Below are 18,255 nucleotides of genomic sequence, written 5' to 3'. Positions count from 1 at the left end.
TTTATCCGTCTTTACCGCCCTATATCTACTGTTGCCGTCTGCTACCTTTTTGCCCCATCTTCCTCCTCTTCATCGGCCTCTACCCGTTTCTATCCTTCTCCACTGCCTCCTGAGAAATTAGGTTGCCGGCTGTGGCATGGGGTCAATTTTTAGATCATGGATCAGTTAGTTGAGTTTTAATTGTGCGATAATTTTGATACCTGGAAAGTATTGATTAAATTTTACTTTATACTGTACATACAATGTGGTGAAGACTTGTCTATTGTGAATGGCACGAAAATTTAAAATTTTTCTTCTTTTTCTACCAAACTGTTTGGATGAACTTGATGTAACTAGGGAGATAGGTGCACATCATTATATATGCTATTCTTCGGACATGGGAAAAATAATGAGGGAACCAGACTAACTTATCATACACGATGAATTAAACCGAATTAAGCCCACAATGTGGGCGTAGTGGTGATTTGGCCCTACTATTGCGACTGTTTTCAATTGTCCGTCTTCCAAAAATCGCTCAAGAAGACAAACTTGCATTACAAACACAAGCACAAAAGAAACGAGAGTGGTGCGACGTTCAAAATGGAGGTGGCGAGTTTATTACGTTCCTCTTCTATAACTTCCAGTCTCTGAACTAGCTTTATTACAAGCAGGCTACTATAATTAACGAGTAATAACCGAAAGCATCTTCGTTACGAGCATCGACCCTTGCAGAAGCCTTTTAGTTGTTCACCCGGTGCCGGAGACGCCGAGGTCGGTTTTGCCCTCCTCCTTACCGGCACCAAACACGGGGCCACCCTTGCCGGCGGCATCATCGACCTTGTCCTGGAGCTTGTCGATCTGGATGGGGCCCTCGTCCTTGTCGGAGCGGAGGTCCGTCCTCGTCCTGTTCTCTCCTCCCTGCACCGACTCGTATGTCGTCGCCGTCATCGACCCCTTGGGCTGTGCTCCTTGCGCCCCTGACATAACTTGATCTCTCTGTATCTCCGTGCTTTACCCTGAGCTTTACACACGAACTCCTCCCCTGAGCTCAGACGGTGATGCCGATGAAGCAGAGAGCCGTTTGAGGCTTTTTCTTCGGAATTTATACTCGGAGAGAGGCTAGCATTTTTGGCCACGTTGATGCATGGGCAATGACACGTGCACGCGAGCCGTGGCACTAAATAATATGGACGAAGCTCTTGGTAACACGTGGATAACAGCTAAGGATTTAGGCATTAGATGATATTATTATACTTGGAGGCCACGAGATGACCCTTATCCAGAAATCCAGCCACCCGGGGATTGGACATTGGAAATGTGCTACTGTTTTGGCTAGGACAAGCAGGAAGCCCATTGTGACAATTCCTTCATTGTCTACTCGGTAAAAAGTAGAATATAGTTTCAGACAACAGTATTCTATCTACTGATAAACTTGCAACGAAGCCCAAGAGAGCATCGACCGGAACTTGAATCTGTGTCTGGCCAACTGATGCATTTTATGATTCATAATGGTGGTGTAGGCCGCCTCTGGCAGTTCCTTGCCATCATGTGTTGAGCTTGGCATAACATTCAATCTGCTTCAAGTGATGACAAATCCTCTGAGATGATAAGGCTCATCATTTGATGCATTGAATTCGCCTTATTGGATTGAGAAGGACAGCGGCATGATACTCAGAATTTATGAAGGTTTCTTCAGGTTGCAAGTCACCTTCTTCCCAATAGGAAGTGGACTTCTGTCCACACTTGAGTATCCTGTTCAAAATTTTTGGATGATATCTTCTCCGCTGAGCCCCTACATTTTCAGGCAAAATATGAATTGAAAATCCCAGTTGTTAAGGTAACCTTGATTCAGCCAGATACATGATCAGAAAAAGGAAAAAGCAACTCCCAAGAGAGAGCGACGGTAAGGCATGCTGATAAAACACGATTACTAGAGTAAAACAATGCGTCTGCTGCTGCTGTTCAAAGCCACGTTCCAAAAAATCCAAATCCCAAAAAACTACTCATTAAAGTCTGATTGAATATTCCAATAGAATTGAACTGAAAATTCAGTAAAAATCGAACCTATTTGAATATTTCTATAGGATTTGTGCCTCATAAATGCTTCACATGATCTACAAGTTCTTTTCCCCCTAGAGCAAATAGCAAGAGTACATGCTATAGAAAGAGCATCTAAACTCCTGATCACTTATTTAAAGATTAAAAAAATGAAAATTTAAGACATAGTCTCACTTGGAAGAAGGTTATTATGATAATATAGATTGTATTGCCCTAATAACTTGGATAATCTCTCTCTGGCCTACCATAGCTATCATTGTTAGGATCTGATGACTGACGACTGGAAAGCTCCCGCATATACATATGCTCCATGTCATAATAAATATCAAGTTCCATATTAATGTTGTCAATTAATATATAGCACCAGTCCTCCGCAAGAAAACTTACTACTGTTATGAATCTCTAACAAAACTATCCTTGAATAGGAGAGGCTCTAGCATTTTCCAGCATACAACCCAGCATCCAAGAGAGGTGTCAGTTACCAAATAGTGCATCAGAAAATTGCACCGTCCACTTGAGAGTACAAGATCAATTCAATTATGGAGTTACTGTCACAAATTGGATGAGAGAGTGCTGCTAAATAATTCTTGAGTTCCAGTGAAACATTAACTTTTGCATCTAAAGCACAGAAAATTCTCTCCAAAAATTAACAATCCAGTTCCCTGAATCAATGGAGACTGACAAATGTTTCCCTTATTTATTATCAAAAACCTTTCCATCACAGTGGAAGAATCACTTTCTGCATGTTGGCCCTACCCAGATCTGCAATCAATAAAAAAGCAGCAGAAAATCAATCAATATTACAACCCGCAACATGAAGGGCACACTCAAAAGAGAAACCAGAAGCAACTACCACATCAGTGACAAATGGAAAAAAATAGCTCACAAGAGTGAAAAAAATCAAAGTATGTTACCGAGAGTTTACAAACTTTCATTTGCCCAAGAGTCTTGCTCTCAGCTCCTCTGCCACTGCATCAATGAACTCCTCAGTGTTCAGCCAGTGGTCTCTAGTCACCCTGCATGAGATGAAAAGGTTTGCACAACATTATTTAATTTTCATGGTTTAAAACAAAAGAAAGGTAACATTGTAGAAACAGCAGAGGTGACATAAGTCGGAAGGTACTTGGGTCCATGATTGAGGATTGCAAGATCTTTGGTCATCTTTCCAGACTCCACAGTTCCAACACAAGCAGCTTCCAGTTTCTCAGTAAAATCAAGTAGTCTAGCATTTTCATCTAGCTTTGCTCTGTTGAAAAACCAAAAATATTGTGAAATTCAGAATTTTCATTAAATTGATGTAAGCTGAAACCTAGGCAAGCATAGTGCTCCTGAAATGGAATATGGTTACTTAATTGGCTGACTGTTACAAATCATAAAGATACAGATCGAGTTTCTCTAGTACAGAGAAAAAAAAATGAAGACCTTACAGATTCTTGAACTTAAGTATATATTAACTATATGGAATATGAAAAGATACATAAAAGCAATCTTTCAAGTTTGTGCTTGCAGTTATGACCACAACCGTAATTCAAAAGGAAGCCAAAGGTACCTGTGTGCAAGCCCTCGTGACCAAGCAAAGATTGAAGCAATGCTATTTGTACTGGTTTCACCTCCCTTTTGGTGAACCCTATAATGACGGGTTACAGTGCCATGCGCAGCTTCAGCTTCAATAGTTTTTCCATCGGGGCACACCTAGAAGAAAGAAAAATTTCAATCATACTCTAGATTAGCATCACTTATAGCACCAGCACTTCAGACAAAAAACAAGTCCCCAGCATGAAGTGTCAGCATAACCACCACGAACTAGACAGGGTTAAAGATAGAAAATTGTCAAAAGCAATGGAAAGTTTGACATTTACAGGTTCACTGTGTTTCATATAACTAATCACCACTTCTAAGGAGTATAGTTGAATTAGATGATCATTCAGTTCACAGGAAGACCAATCCCATAAGATATGCTCTAGCCCCTTACAAAACTCACCCTCCATAAAAACAAAGCCATGAAAACCAGTACATATTGAAATTGCTTCTTTTCTTGCACATACTGAAATATCTTCTTTGATCAAATACACATTAGATCTGAACAGCATAGGCTATACAGCAGTAATATCTAAGTAGAAAAGTGATGAGAGGAAGAGGGGGGGGCAGAAAGGCCAAATAAAAAGGATAAATGGATGAACAATCATTCACAACAAGAGAAGATGATGGATAAAATAAGCCACAAGCTCAAGCTATCTCATATATCATATAATTTAGTAATCATAATCTGCCCTTCACCATCTACTACATGGTCTATTTATACTAGTCTAAGCATTAATTATGCTCCAACTTACTAAGCACCCATTACAATTCCTAAACCCAAAATAAATGCAAACACAACTAGAAACACAACTTACTAAGCACCCATTACAATTCCCAAACCCAAAATAAATGTAAACACAACATCAGAAAAAAGACTTAAATAGTCCAGACAAAAAACAACAAAAACACGCGATAGGGAAGTTCCTACCATAAAAAATATAGGTAATTAATTCCCCACCCTCCGAAAGACCCTGGTATAACAAAAAGTCTCCGTTGACCATAACTAAAATTTTCGGTCCAACAACTTTACTAAGTTTAATTTCCGGTCTTTGAGAGCATTTTATTTTGAAAGAAAATGCCGAAAATGCCCCCACCCCTACGATGGGGAGGTGCTGATCCCCCATTCCCACCAAAGAAGAGGAAGAAAAAAGGGGTCGGCCGCAACGGCCAGGCTGCAGCCGCCACGGCTGCTACTAGATAGCTGCGTTCGCCACCAGCCACAGCCCAGCCCCCTCTCGGGCACTCCGATGAGGGAAGCTCTCCCTTGAATCGCAGGTGAAGGAAAGAGGAAATGGGAAGAAAAGAAGAGAAGGCTGGGCCGCTTCCACCACGGCTGCCGCAGGCGCCACCAGCCATGGCCTGGGTCCCTCCCGGGCCCTCTCCCGCGGCCGCCGGCTAACATCGCGGGAGAAGAAAGGTGGGGAAGCGCAGCTGCTGCAGGCGCCGCCAGCCACAGCCCGACTCTCTTCCGGCACCGCCGGCCACGACCCGACCCTCTTCCGGTGCCGCCAGCCTCGAGGGAGAAGAATGAAGAAGAAAGGAGAAAGAAGGGAAGAAGAGAAGAAAAAAGAAAAGAAAAAGAAAAGAAAAGAAAAAGAAGAAAAGAAAAGAAAAAGGAAGAAAAGAAAAAAAAGAAAAGAATAAATAAATAAACAAATAAATGCATAAATATATATATATATATATGAACGAATAAATAAATGCATAAATAAATATATTTCAATGAAATAAAATAACAAATTACCAAATAAATTAAAAAAAATAATGAGTGAGTGGCAAATAATTTGATCTTTATGATATTGATAGGTACAGTAGATTTGTCACCATTTCAATTAGTTAAGTAAGCTTGGGACTCAGTTCATATAGTCGCAAACACAATTAACTCACCATTGCAATTAGGTTAGTAAGCTTGGTACACAGGTAATACAGCATGGCAAATATTTAAGTAAGCTTGACACAGTTTATCAATGTTAAACACTTAATCTAGCCTGGCATACAGTTAAGTCTTCTCGACACACAGTAAGCTTGGAACACACTTAATCTAGCATAGCACAAAATCTTGAAACACACTTAATTTAGCCCGAAACACATTTAAATCTACTCTGCACATAGTTAAGTTTTCTCTGTAATTAGGTTAGTAAGCTTGGTACACAAGTAATATAGCATAGCACATATTTTAAGTAAGCTTGGCATGCAGTTAATCAATGTTTGAACACTTAATTTAGCTTGGCACACAGTTAAGCTTAGAACATACTTAATCTAGCATGGCACAAAGTTAAGAAATCTTGGAACACTTAATTTAGCCCAAAATACACTTAAATCTTCTCTGCACACAGTTAAATCGTCTCTGCACACAATTAAGTCTTCTCTACACAGTTAAATTTTCTCTGCATACAGTTAAGTTAAAAATTAACTGCTCCAAAAAGAGTTAATTGATTTCAAACTTTTGCAACGTTGAGCCATCTTAACTTAACTGTGTGCAGAGAAGATTTAACTGTGTTTCAAGATGATTTAAATGTATGCCAGGCTAGATTAAGTGTGTTTCAAGCTTAGAAGATTTAACTGTGTGCTAGGCCAGATTGAGTGTTCAAACATTGATTAACTGCGTGACAAGCTTACTTAAATATGTGCCATGTTATATTACCCGTGTACCAAACTTACTAACCTAATTGCAATGGTGAGTTAACCGTGTTCAAGACTATATGACTGAATTCCAAGCTTACTTAACTAATTGCAATGGTGACAAATCTACTGTACCTATCAATATCATAAAGATCAAATTATTTGCCACTCACTCATTATTTTTCTTTTTGTTTATTTATTTATTTATTCATTATTTTATTTTATTGAAATATATTTATTTATTATCTTATTTATTCATTTATTCGTTCATTCATATATATGTATATATTTATGCATTTATTCTTTTATTTATATATTTCTTTTTTTCTTTTTTTTCTTCTTTTTTTCTTTTCTTCTTTCTTCTTCTTCCGCGAGGTCGGTGGCGCCAAAAGGGGGTCGGGCCATGGCGGCCGCAGGAGGGGGCCTGGCCGCGATCAGCGGCAGCCGCGACAGCTTTATTTATTTATTCATTCATTTATTCATTATTTTATTTCATTACAATATATTTATTTATTATCTTATTTATTTATTTATATATTCGTTCATTCATATATATATTTATTTATGTATTTATTTATTTATTTTTCTTTTTTTCTTCTTTTTCTTTCCTTGTTTTCTTTTTTTTCTTTTTCTTTTCTTTTTCTTCTCTTCTTCCCTTCTTTCTTCTCCTCCCGCGAGGCCGGCGGCGCCGGAAGGGGGCCGGGCCGTGGCAGCCGCAGGAGGGAGCCACGGAAGGGGACCGGGCCACAGCCGGCGGCGGCCGTAGTTGGCCAACAGCAAAGTCTTCCCCTCTCGCAAGGCCGGAGATGCCGGAAAGGGGTCGGGCCGCGGTGGACGCGGGAGGGGGCCGGGTCGTGGCCGGCGGCGACTGCAGGACGCAAGAGGGCACCCCTTTCTTCTTCCTCTTCTTCGGCACCTCCCCACCGTGAGGGCGGATGCATTCCCAGCAGCGCAGAAGGGGGCGGGGCCGAGGCCGACGGTGGCCGCAGCATGGCCTCCCTTCTCCCTTTTTCTCCTTTCTTCTCCTCCTACGAGGCCGGCGGCGCTGGAAGGAGGCCGGGTTGTGGCAACCACGGGAGGGGGCCGGCCCGTGGCCGGCGGCGCTGGAAGGAGGCCGAGGTGCCTGATGACGCACCCCTCGGCCTTACTGTAGAAGAGGTCGCTATTCGTGGAAGAGAGGAAGAGCGAATTTATGAGGGTATTTTCGTCTCATGATGGAATATCGAAATATAGCCGGACCAGTTGTTAAACAACCACTCAACAGGAATTAAAACTTAGAGTCCGGTCAAAGAATGGACCGGCCATTAGTTTCCCCTAAAAATTAACATAGAAAGTTGATTATTATGCATTTATGTACTGAGTTTAGAATGCTTGACTGCATTTCAACCATAAAAGGGCAATATTTTTTCTTCTTTACAACCCTCTAAAGCCCTTGCCACACTAGGTAAACACAGTTTGCAATACATATTCTAAAACTACCAGGCATGCTACCCCTACCATGTATTAATTTCAACATAACCTATGTTTACAGTAATTTAAGGACAAGACAAACATTTCCCACAGAAGCACGCCAAGATTGCTATGAAGATACATACCAGTACTGACGTCATCAGACCAAGAGATCCAAAACCTGAAAACACAGGGAAGAACATCTGATGATGAGCACATACTAATCCTAACTTTGGTTTTCAAAATTTATCAGTAACTAGTTTATGAGAACTACTTTTCTTTTCTGCACTAAAACATATCTTTTTAAAACAAAGTGCTTAATATGATGGATGATGATTTACAGAATTCGAACCTTGAGCTAAGAAATCACTCTGTACATCTCCATCATAATTCTTGCAAGCCCATACATAACCACCTTCACTCTTAAGTGCATACGCAACCATGTCATCAATGAGGCGATGTTCGTACCTGTTAAATATCATAATACCATGAGATACAAACTACAAAGATTTATACAGTCAAAAAAAAATCAAACTACAAAGATTTGAATGTGCTGATGATGCTAAACATTTGGAGACAGCTCACCAGATTCCTGCAGCTTCATACTTGGATTTCCATTCAGCTTCATACACCTCCTGGAAAATGTCCTTAAACCTGCAGAATGGAATTAATTATGCAACAAAAACAGTAAGCCCAAATAATTTCTGCACATTTAGGAGGTGAAACATCTATAAGGCCAAAATTGAGACGTTAGTTTGATAAATGTGTAAGAGATGCTCACTATAGTGCATACCTTCCATCGTATTTTTTCAGAATAGTATTTTTGGTGCTAAGATAAAGTGGCCACTTCTTCTGGTAAGCAGTAGCCATTGAAGCTTCAGCAAAAGCACGAATTGACTGTACAGAACATGTGACAAAGAACAATATTAGCAGGGAAAAGATGCTATTCAGTTAAGAGAACATCATCAATGGAATAAAAAAGGTTACATGTTCACCTCATCTGTATTATACATGGATAATGCAACTCCTCCAGCACCAGTGAAGTTGTATACCTCTAGTTCAACCTCCTCTTCTTTTCCCTCTGGAAGAGAACAAATAGGGTAAAAGGGTTACGGAAACTAATAGAGGGAAGTAAAAGAAGAAAACTCAAAGTGTCATGAAAATAACACAATAAATTCATGAACCATGATTATTCGTACCAAATACTAATTTGAGCTTGCCAGGCCCTTTGATAACCGCATCAGTTGCTCGGTACTGATCACCAAATGCATGCCTTCCGATGCATATGGGCTTTGTCCATCCTGAGAACAATAAAAGAGGGTTAGGCGGACATATATGGCATAGTTACACAAGCCCAAGACGGGACATCATTTTTACAATACCTGGAATCAGTCGTGGAATGTTTTTACAGATAATCGGCTCTCTAAACACCGTACCTGCAACCAAAACAAGTGTTAAGACAAATATGAGCTACCCCAGTCACTGTTGACATTTAAGATGCAATTGTGGAATATTGACTAACCATTTAGGATGTTCCTGATTGTCCCATTTGGGCTCTTCCACATGGATTTTAGGTTAAACTCCTTCACCCGAGCTTCATCTGTCATGTTTTTAAAATTTTTTGCCAACAAACAAATTTAGATGTAATCATCAATAATAACATGCATAATTATGTCATTGCTTCTGCATGTAGCAAGATGTTACGGAGGTGAATTTTACCAGGAGTAATTGTTGCGCATTTGATTGCTACATTATATCTGCAATCGAATAACACAAATTTGAGTTCAATGTGAAGACATAAAAACTATGGAAAGATAGATATAGTCATGGGAATATATATTGCTGCAAGCATTATCAGGAAACCATCCTCAGCAACTCTATTTAAATCAGGGGACATGAAGTGAGGGGAAAAACTCTAAAACATCCATAATATTATTGTAGTTCGTGAGGAAAGCAATGAAATTGAATTTCAAGCAAGCCGAAGTTTCCAATTTTAAGCAAAAAGCTGGAACAAATCAAAGCCACAACCACTACCATCAATAAGACAGAAAATAAAAAAGAGATGGCATCCATGGATGGAGGAAGGCATTTCAATCTTATGACAATATGCACTGGTTCAAAAAGCGGAGAAGAGAAAAATTATTTCAGCGGTAGATGAAAGAACTGCAAATGACGTCTCCTAACTTGAAAGGAGTATGCTTACTTGAGAGTAGCTTCTGCACTTTCTACTGTAACTTTATCATCAGTTGCATCACGATTAGGTAGGCCTAAGTCGAAGTATTTTATATCCAAGTCCAAGAATGGAAAAATTAGCTGCAAGATCCATCAAAGGATCAGTTTCAGTAAAAATTAATATTTAAAAATTGTTATAACAAAAAAAAAAAAATTACAGCATAATATTCAAGGAAAAACAAATAGAAAAAAGGTACAGAATACCAAATGGATTTAAACAATTGAAAATTTCCTCAATCACCTTCTCTTTGATTGATTTCCAAAAGACTCGAGTCATTTCATCCCCTGTACCACAGAATAATAAACAGTGATGTCAGACTTCACTTAATACATGGATAACACAAGCACATCAATAACTGGACAGCTAACAAATGCATCATTTATAGTATCTTCTATTCTTCTGGGCCTTTTTTTTTTGCTGATCAGCAGAAGCTGCTTTTCGGGGTGAAGGGCGATAAATGTTTCTTTCTTAGAAGGCATGTGATTGATGTTCATAGCATATTTGCAGTTAGTTTAGTTGCCAGATCATACATCATATTTTGTTCATTTCTTTCTTTTTGTTCCCCCTTTCTTGTTTCTTACCTTTTTTTATTATTCTTCTTTCTTACCCTTCTTGCTTCCTTCCTTTCTTTCCTTTTGTTCCCCTCCCTTCATTTCTTTTTTTTCCTTTTCTTATTCTTTCTTTCCTTTCTTTTTTTTTCATCTTTCTTCTTCTTTCCCCATATAGATGGGTTTCAGAGACCTACCACATCCAAGTTCCCATTTTCTCATATGAATGGGACCGGATTGCTGAGACACCCCATCCCACCGGGATTTAAAACCATGGTCCAAACTACTTTTAGAATTATGATCAAAGTCTCACGAACATGGCGGTGAACACATTGCAGATCATCTTCCCAAAATCTATTCATCTGTTCTATCAAAGTTACATTATGAATTTAACCTCGATATCAAAGCAACAAATGTTGAAAAGCATAACAGCATGCCAAACAAAATTCCCAACTTAATTTACCTATGCTGTCGCTTGCTTCCCTAAAATCTAATTGTTGCTTCCTAATATATACTCCAGATCCATTTCCCGGACTAAAATTTATTACCGATCCAGCATCCTAAACCCTAAACCCCATATAGTCAATGGAAACGCAACTGAACACTAGTTGTGACAACCATAACCATATAAATCTAACTTCGGAAATCAACTAATCACCAAAAAAAAATAACCATTTGGGATCCCTCAACATCAGATCAACCTCCCCAAATTTTTAAGATGTCCACTGAAAACTCATTCCCAACAGCGCGAAAAGCTTTCAATCAATACGTATCGAGACAGACAGCTAAAAAGTAAAAAAAAAAACAGAGATCGCGTCTGATTAGATTCAGCAAAAATCACTATAAAGAAGCACCGAGATCGTTTGAAAACCATAGAATCAGACATCTAACATAAATGAATAGATAAACGATCATAAGAAAATAAACTAAACAAACTATTATCTATCATTCATAAATAATAACAATAAAGTCAAACAAACACCAACAATCTGGAAATACAAGAGAGCACGGATCCGATGACGGGTGATGCTGGAAACCGTGCATCAGGAAGTCTAAACGTGAATCGGATCTAAAAAAGAACGAGGAAACAAAAGCAATAACTAAAGAGAAAAAAAAAAAAGAAGAAGTGAAGGAGTTAAAATATAGGGAACGGCTGAGATGGGAGATGGAGGTGGAACAGAAGGGTTGCTCACCGTCCATTTCCACAACGGGGTTGGCGACCTTGATCTTATCGAACGCCATTTTCCTGGAGGTGGGGAACCTGGTGGTGCAGCGAGGAAGAGAAGCGGAGATCGGAGAAGGAGAGGAGGAAGAAACGCGAAAGGAGAACCAAATTTATGGTCACGGAAAAGGGCTGAGAGGGAATATTACTTGGAAAACTATGGGCGTCACAGAGGCTGAGACACAGGCAACCGACACGTGTCGGTTTCTCAATTTCCGGCTAGGTAGCTTTTCTAAATGGCCCCAGTTGTTGCTTAATCTACAGTCAATGTGTCTTCTCGGCGTTTTTCCCTTTTTCTTTCTTCTTCTTTTTCTTTTTTTTTTTCCTGTTATGGAACTGGGCTGACTGCCCGCTTTGGGTCTTGGTTACAAATGATGGGCCCAAAATATGGACTGAGGATATTCTGAAACGGGATGGATAAATTGGTGCAATTAGACATGGATAAATTTAATATTATGAGAGAACAAAAGATTTTTTTGAACCTAAGACATGGATGAATAGCTTGGAACCAATCAAGCCACACATTACCCTGCCAAATGTTTAAAAGCTAAAAAAAAAAAAACAAAAATTCCAAAACATTATGAAGTATCTACATGCCTGCGTAAAAGTAGGTTTAACATATACGTCAAAATAAGAAGAATGTTGCATGACACTAAACAGCCATGCAAAAAGGTTTTCCTCCGCCACTTGATGCAAAGATTGTACAGTCCATGGTGTTGATGATTAGTCAATCAAATCAAACAAGTGTTACATGAAGATATTAATAATTATAATTTTATTTGTGGTAAATAGGAATTGTTTTCTTGGGCACGCATTTTATAGTTTTGATGCTCGATTTATGCACACCTTTGCCATGGATGAAAGATTTAGGTTCCACATAAGACAGCAGAGATAAGTAAATTCATTGAGTGCAAATGGATCTTATCTTATGCATCCATATTCATTTCTATATTCAAATCTATCCAAACATGGATACAAACTGATATATGCAATCATGATTATGCCTATCAAAGAAAAGCATATATATTATTATCAAACAAACAAAAGCATATACACGACCTACAAAAAAAGAAAAGCATATATGTATACTAATGTCCAATCTGTATCAGAATATTCAATTCTATCTATATTTCTGTTTAGTTTTATATAAATTTCATAAACTCTAATGGAAAATAAATGAAAATATCAGTTTATTTTTTATTTGATCTTTTGATATAGTGACATTTTTTATTTGGTTGATTGCAACCTTGAGAATGAGTTTTTTAATCCAAAACTTAATATAATTATTAGGATCCACAAAAAATGTCAGATGATCAAGTGGATGCAGTTATAGTTTTATTATTTTTCTATGTTAGATTTTTGTTTATTTTTGAACAGTAATAGAAAAAATGGGGATGTTTATGTACTTAGAAATAATTAAAAGTTTATAAAATGAAAAATGCGTACCTACAGCACTAATTGATTTATATTTGTATTAATAGTTCTATCTATTGGTATCCATTTCGTATTGAAGTTTCCTGAAAATAAATATGGGTGAAAAAATTAGCACTCAATTAATAACCATTTTTGCATTCTATTTACCGGACAAAAACAAATATCGTTATGAATTAAACTAATATCCTATCCATTTTCAGCCTTTTTCTTGGGTATCTTTGATGGGCATGCCTATAAAAACCATTGTGCATAACATTTTAGGTAGCTTGCCAAGATTTTGTGAGGTCAGAAAAACCTTTTAGATTTTATCAAACAGAAATAAATCAACTCAGTTGATATAAATTAGCATCAGACTCCACTGTTCATGTCTTCCACAACTACTAAAATATGAACTCTGGGGGATCTCATCTCTATCCCCCAGCTCCACTCCACCGTAGGACCTGCAAAGAAGTAGGAATGCTGAGGTTGGCAACTCTGCCCCAAGTTCCAGTTTATAGAAGGTCGTGCCGAGGAATAGTTCATTGTTTTCTCCTTACCTCGTTCTTAATGGCAAATCAATTACAGAAAATATACTGAATATTGGTACTATAAGCAAACTCTCAGATCTCTGTCGATCTTATTCAATATAAGATTTGCGAACATTTAATCATCAATCATTCCTATTCTGAATAACTTTTAATTTGTGAAAAGTACAAATAAAGAAGTAAATCTAATGTGAATGACACGGAGATCATGCATTAGGTATGTAAAACACTTGATTATTATCATCTATAGCAAGGTACGGTAATATCACATAGAATCAGATGATATGTAATATATTATATTATATCAGTACCGAATTGATATACAGTACAAAAATAACAACATTTGATATGCTGAATGGGTTTTGCATTGAAATAGCATACTTAATATATAGCTGTCCTGTGCATCTTATCGAAAAGGATTTTTATATTATTATCTTTCTAAAAATTTAAATATATATGAATACCCTCTTCAAATTTATATTTATTTTTATACCCTTATAAAATACTATTTTTGCACAAATGCCCCTCATATAACGTTCTTCTAACACCGTTAATAAAAACCATATTTATTTTAATTAAAAATAAAATAAAATTTTGAAATTACTTTTTTGTCCTCTATCACGTTTGCCTTATAAAATTTTTTTTCCCACATCTATCCATTAAGCATATTTTAGTTATTTTAATTTGAAACTGTTAATTTTATAATAATGTTAGATGGCGTGGGTATATATACAAAAATAAAGATAAAAATAAAAAAATAGAATAGTAAAACAAATGTTTTATGAAGGTATACATATAAATATCTTCTCCTCCTTCTTTTTCTCCTCCTTCTTCTTCTTCTCCTCCTCCTTCTCTTCACCTTCTTCTTCTTCTCTTTCTTCTTTTACTTCTCCATCTTCTTCTACTTCCCTGCTCCTACCTCTTCTTCTTCTTCTCATTCCTCCTCCTCCTCCTCTTATTCCTCCTCCTCCTCCTCCTCTTCTTCTTCTTCTACTTCTTCTTCTTCTTCTTCTCCTCCTCTTTGGAAGGATATTTATGTAAAATCTAGTACGTGGGAGGATATTTATGAAAAAGAAAACTATTGAAAACCCTATGCTAAGGGTGTTTTAGTAATTTGATTAAGGCTAGCCGGTTTCCAAGCCCTAGGGATCTAGAGGTTTGACCGGAAGCGTACCTGCCACACCTAACCCTCCCAACTGCCGCGACCAGCCGCCCCAAGCCACCAAGAAAAGAGGCATCCCGTGGTTGGTCCGTTAGGTTAGATGCCAGGCAATCCCCGCCGCTTTTAATTCGGTACACCAACTCCAACATCTTCCAGTGTATCAACCGAGTGCACTGTCCGTCTGATCGAGATCGGCTCTCATTCCGTTACGGTCACCTGTCCGGAACCAATGGATAACCAAGGCGTCGGTCGTCACGGACGGAAAATATCGCTCGTTCCCGTTGACATTGGACGGCGCCTTTTTTCTCGTTCTGATAGGCGACGCCGGCGCACGTTCTCCGGTTTCGGTGGCGTCGGATCCGAGAAAATTCCCGGCCAGTGTCCGAGCGTGACATGCACGTGGCGTTGCTCAAATGAAGGAGAAAAAGAGAACTTACAACATTCTTTTGAGGATGTACGAAAAGAGTGATGACTGAAACAGTTACTGACAGCAATAACGATTATAATTGGCCCAAAAATAAATTTTTACTTAAGTATTAAAATAATTACTAAATTAATGACTGTTATAACAGCATTACAACATAAAAAATAATGTTGGCATCTTTTCATTATTTTCGCTTTACATGTAGATTTTTTATTTTTTTATATTTGTAGAAATTGACGACACTTAAATTCCTGAGAGACTTAAAGAATTCATATGTTTATTTATTTTAAGTAATCAATTTTTTAAAAGAACCTGCTCTTTTATACATTCATCTTATATATACAACTTATATAATTAAATAAGAATATAAGACATCATACGAAGACCAAATTAAATATTATAACAATATAGATAGAAGAATGCAGATTATCTTAGTTTATAGCATAAAGCCATTTAGGTAATTTGATTCTAGCCGCTAACCAAACAATGAAACATTACTTTACAAGTATACATTGCAACTTTCAGAAAGATTTGCTTTTAAATGTCTCCAATATTCCAAGAAGTAAAAATATCATGGCTTGGTTTAGTAGCATTCGGGACATTATCTCTATTTATTATTGTATGAAAAATCAAAAAAAAAAATGTTAACACCATCCATTGTCATGCATACTTGTACAAGCTTTACCGAGTTAACGCCCAAAAGTGCACATGCTTTGTGAAGATTTATATTCGAGCGCTCACTATTCAAAAAAATAAAAAAATCAAACCAACATTTATATTTATTTTTACTTCTATTGCATATACCTAACATCTGCCAAATTTTCTCCCCTATTTAAGTTTTACAGCTTAATTCCATAACCTAGTAGGAGGGCATGCCTATTGGTTCTAAACTTTAACTTTTCTTGCAGTTTAGCCTGATTGTTTTTTTTTTGGTTTTTGGTTTTTGGGTTTTTTTTTTTTTTTTGTAAGAGTTGAAGATTCTGTAGTGCACAGACGCAAGATTGCTGGTTTCTGAATCAAAAGGCTCTCGCTTAACCACACGTTAGAGAGAAACGGAGAGAAGCCGAGTCCATCGGGCATGGAATGACGGCAACAGAGGCATTGGACGTCATGGGCTTCTCCGGCGATGTCATGAGTCTCCGGCGATGTCATGAGTCTCTTAGATATGACATAGCATTGAACAGATAGATAGATAGAGATAGATAGATAGATAGATAGAGAGAGAGAGAGAGAGAGTTGTCGATGTCGATGCGTAACAGGAGAGATGATGGACGTGGCTTCTCTTCGTTGCCCTCTCTAACACGCGACAAGATCACGAGCATACAGGCGAGGAGCATGGGACGGTGGCTGTAGAGGCATCTCCGACGACGTACGGGCATCTCCGACGTCGACGTCAAGAGCCTCCTATATCAGTCTGAGCATCGCACAGATACGACGGAAAATAACGTGATAAACCTCTCTTGAAGCTCTCTTTCCCTCTTCGCCTTTTTGTTCTCGGTGAGGTTGTTGCCACTATATACTTTCTGTCTCACAACACCTCTAAGCTCCTCCTAGCGCTGTTCCTCCTACCAACTCAGCAGCGTTATCGAGGCCACCCTCCTCAATATTTGGCCGGTGCTTCACGTATTTGCTACGTTGCTTATTGACGCTATCCAAATCTTACGCCTCTCGCTATCCGAAATCCAACACCATCTCTGCTTTGCTTTACCGTGACAGATGCAATTGGTGGACGTTAAAGGATCATGGTACGTAAGCTTCCGAGTCTGATAATTCTTAGTTAAGTTAGCATCACCATCCAAATCTTACACAAGGATCAGTCTTACATGTATCCTCACAATTCTCCCGAGACATGCCATGTCCAAGTATGCTCGGTTTCTCACCTTGCTCAAGAACTACCTTCTCTTGGTGGGTGCCCATCGTCACCATCTCTTGATTGGTGCTCAGGACTTCCCATGGAAGATATGGGGAGAGAGAGTATGTGTTTGTGAGCTAATTGTTTATAATTCCTTATAGATGCATGCCATGGGTTCTCAAAGTAGAATGAGGACCCGCTTCAAAGGTTTCTCCAATATAGTACTCCAAGATCTTCCATCGTCCTCCCGTTTCCAAGTCAATCCATCCACATCCTGACAAACTAAAAGTTAAAGCTCATCAGTGAAGTACCTCACGATTTCCACAGAGAAGGATGTTTTGGGCTGCAGGATACCTGGCTGCTTGGGAGCTCATGCGGCTGGCTCGGATCAAGTCAACATGGCAGCTGTGGCTTCCTTATTGCTCGCCCGGATCTTTCCACGGTGGAACCCCCTACCGGCGCCGCCGTCGGAAGATTCCGATTCCGGCCTCTGGCGTCGCAAGGTGGGACTGTAAGTTTTGCCTTTAAGACCGCCATGGCCACCTTTCTAGTTTACCCAAACTAATCTATGACTTCTCCATTTCTCTTTGTTAAAAAAAAAAAAAAGAAGAAAAATATCTCCATTCTTAGCTTGTCCTACATCCCTGCTCTAGGAAAGAAGTAACCAATCTCATGCAACCGCGCAGAGATTAGCCTCCATACGAAATTTCCACTGGTAGAACGAGATTATAAAGAAAAATTGAGACAAGTGGTGTCATCTCCCATCGAAGTCTAACAAGTACCGGAGAACAATAAAAAAATAATATTACATAACGAGGAGCAAATTTTCAAAGAAGACGACAGTCAGAATTACAGGAGGAAGGAAAGAAAGAAAGAAAGAAAAAAAATCCACGAGCAACTCTGATCTTGTAGCCTAAACTTTCCTTCCACATGCGAATCCCCCGAATCAAATGAAGCATCTCCCTCGCCCCGATAGGTAACGAGTTCATCTTTTCCCACTATCTAAGACGAATTTATGAATATTCCATACCTCATCAAACAATAGGAGGATGCAAAGCAACCGTTACACGAACCTCGGCAAATCCAAGTAATCAATCGCGCAATCGAGAAATGAACCTCTACCAGGAAAAAGTGTAAATTAACGTGAAAATGCACTGTTTTAGCTGC

The 18,255-nt window shown here is 38.6% G+C and overlaps 2 protein-coding genes across 2 annotated transcripts; both read right to left on the bottom strand.

Moving 5' to 3' along the window:
• Positions 1–550: 550 nt before the first annotated feature.
• LOC103713327 (seed maturation protein) lies at positions 551–1,066 on the bottom strand. Its single transcript, XM_088709207.2, has one exon. The coding sequence runs from the start codon at positions 961–963 to the stop codon at positions 727–729; it is 237 nt and encodes a 78-aa protein (XP_088565333.1). The 5' UTR covers positions 964–1,066; the 3' UTR covers positions 551–726.
• A 1,485-nt stretch (positions 1,067–2,551) lies between these two features.
• LOC103713328 (isocitrate dehydrogenase [NADP]) lies at positions 2,552–11,894 on the bottom strand. Its single transcript, XM_008800216.5, has 16 exons — positions 11,664–11,894; positions 10,163–10,206; positions 9,893–10,002; positions 9,409–9,446; positions 9,212–9,289; positions 9,072–9,125; positions 8,889–8,990; positions 8,685–8,770; positions 8,483–8,586; positions 8,275–8,343; positions 8,042–8,157; positions 7,836–7,870; positions 3,587–3,729; positions 3,161–3,283; positions 2,952–3,053; positions 2,552–2,799 (listed from the first exon to the last, which is right to left on the bottom strand). Exons 1-15 carry the CDS (start codon positions 11,710–11,712, stop codon positions 2,969–2,971), a joined length of 1,236 nt encoding a protein of 411 aa, XP_008798438.3. The 5' UTR covers positions 11,713–11,894; the 3' UTR covers positions 2,552–2,799; positions 2,952–2,968.
• Between the last annotated feature and the right edge of the window lie 6,361 nt (positions 11,895–18,255).

Source organism: Phoenix dactylifera, chromosome 1, assembly GCF_051530095.1.
Source record: "Phoenix dactylifera cultivar Ajwa chromosome 1, Ajwa_hap1_PhDact_Kaust_v1.1, whole genome shotgun sequence".
Taxonomy (NCBI): domain Eukaryota; kingdom Viridiplantae; phylum Streptophyta; class Magnoliopsida; order Arecales; family Arecaceae; genus Phoenix; species Phoenix dactylifera.
The sequence above is the reverse complement of the archived record's forward strand: the minus strand, read 5'-3'. Positions and strand labels throughout refer to the sequence as shown.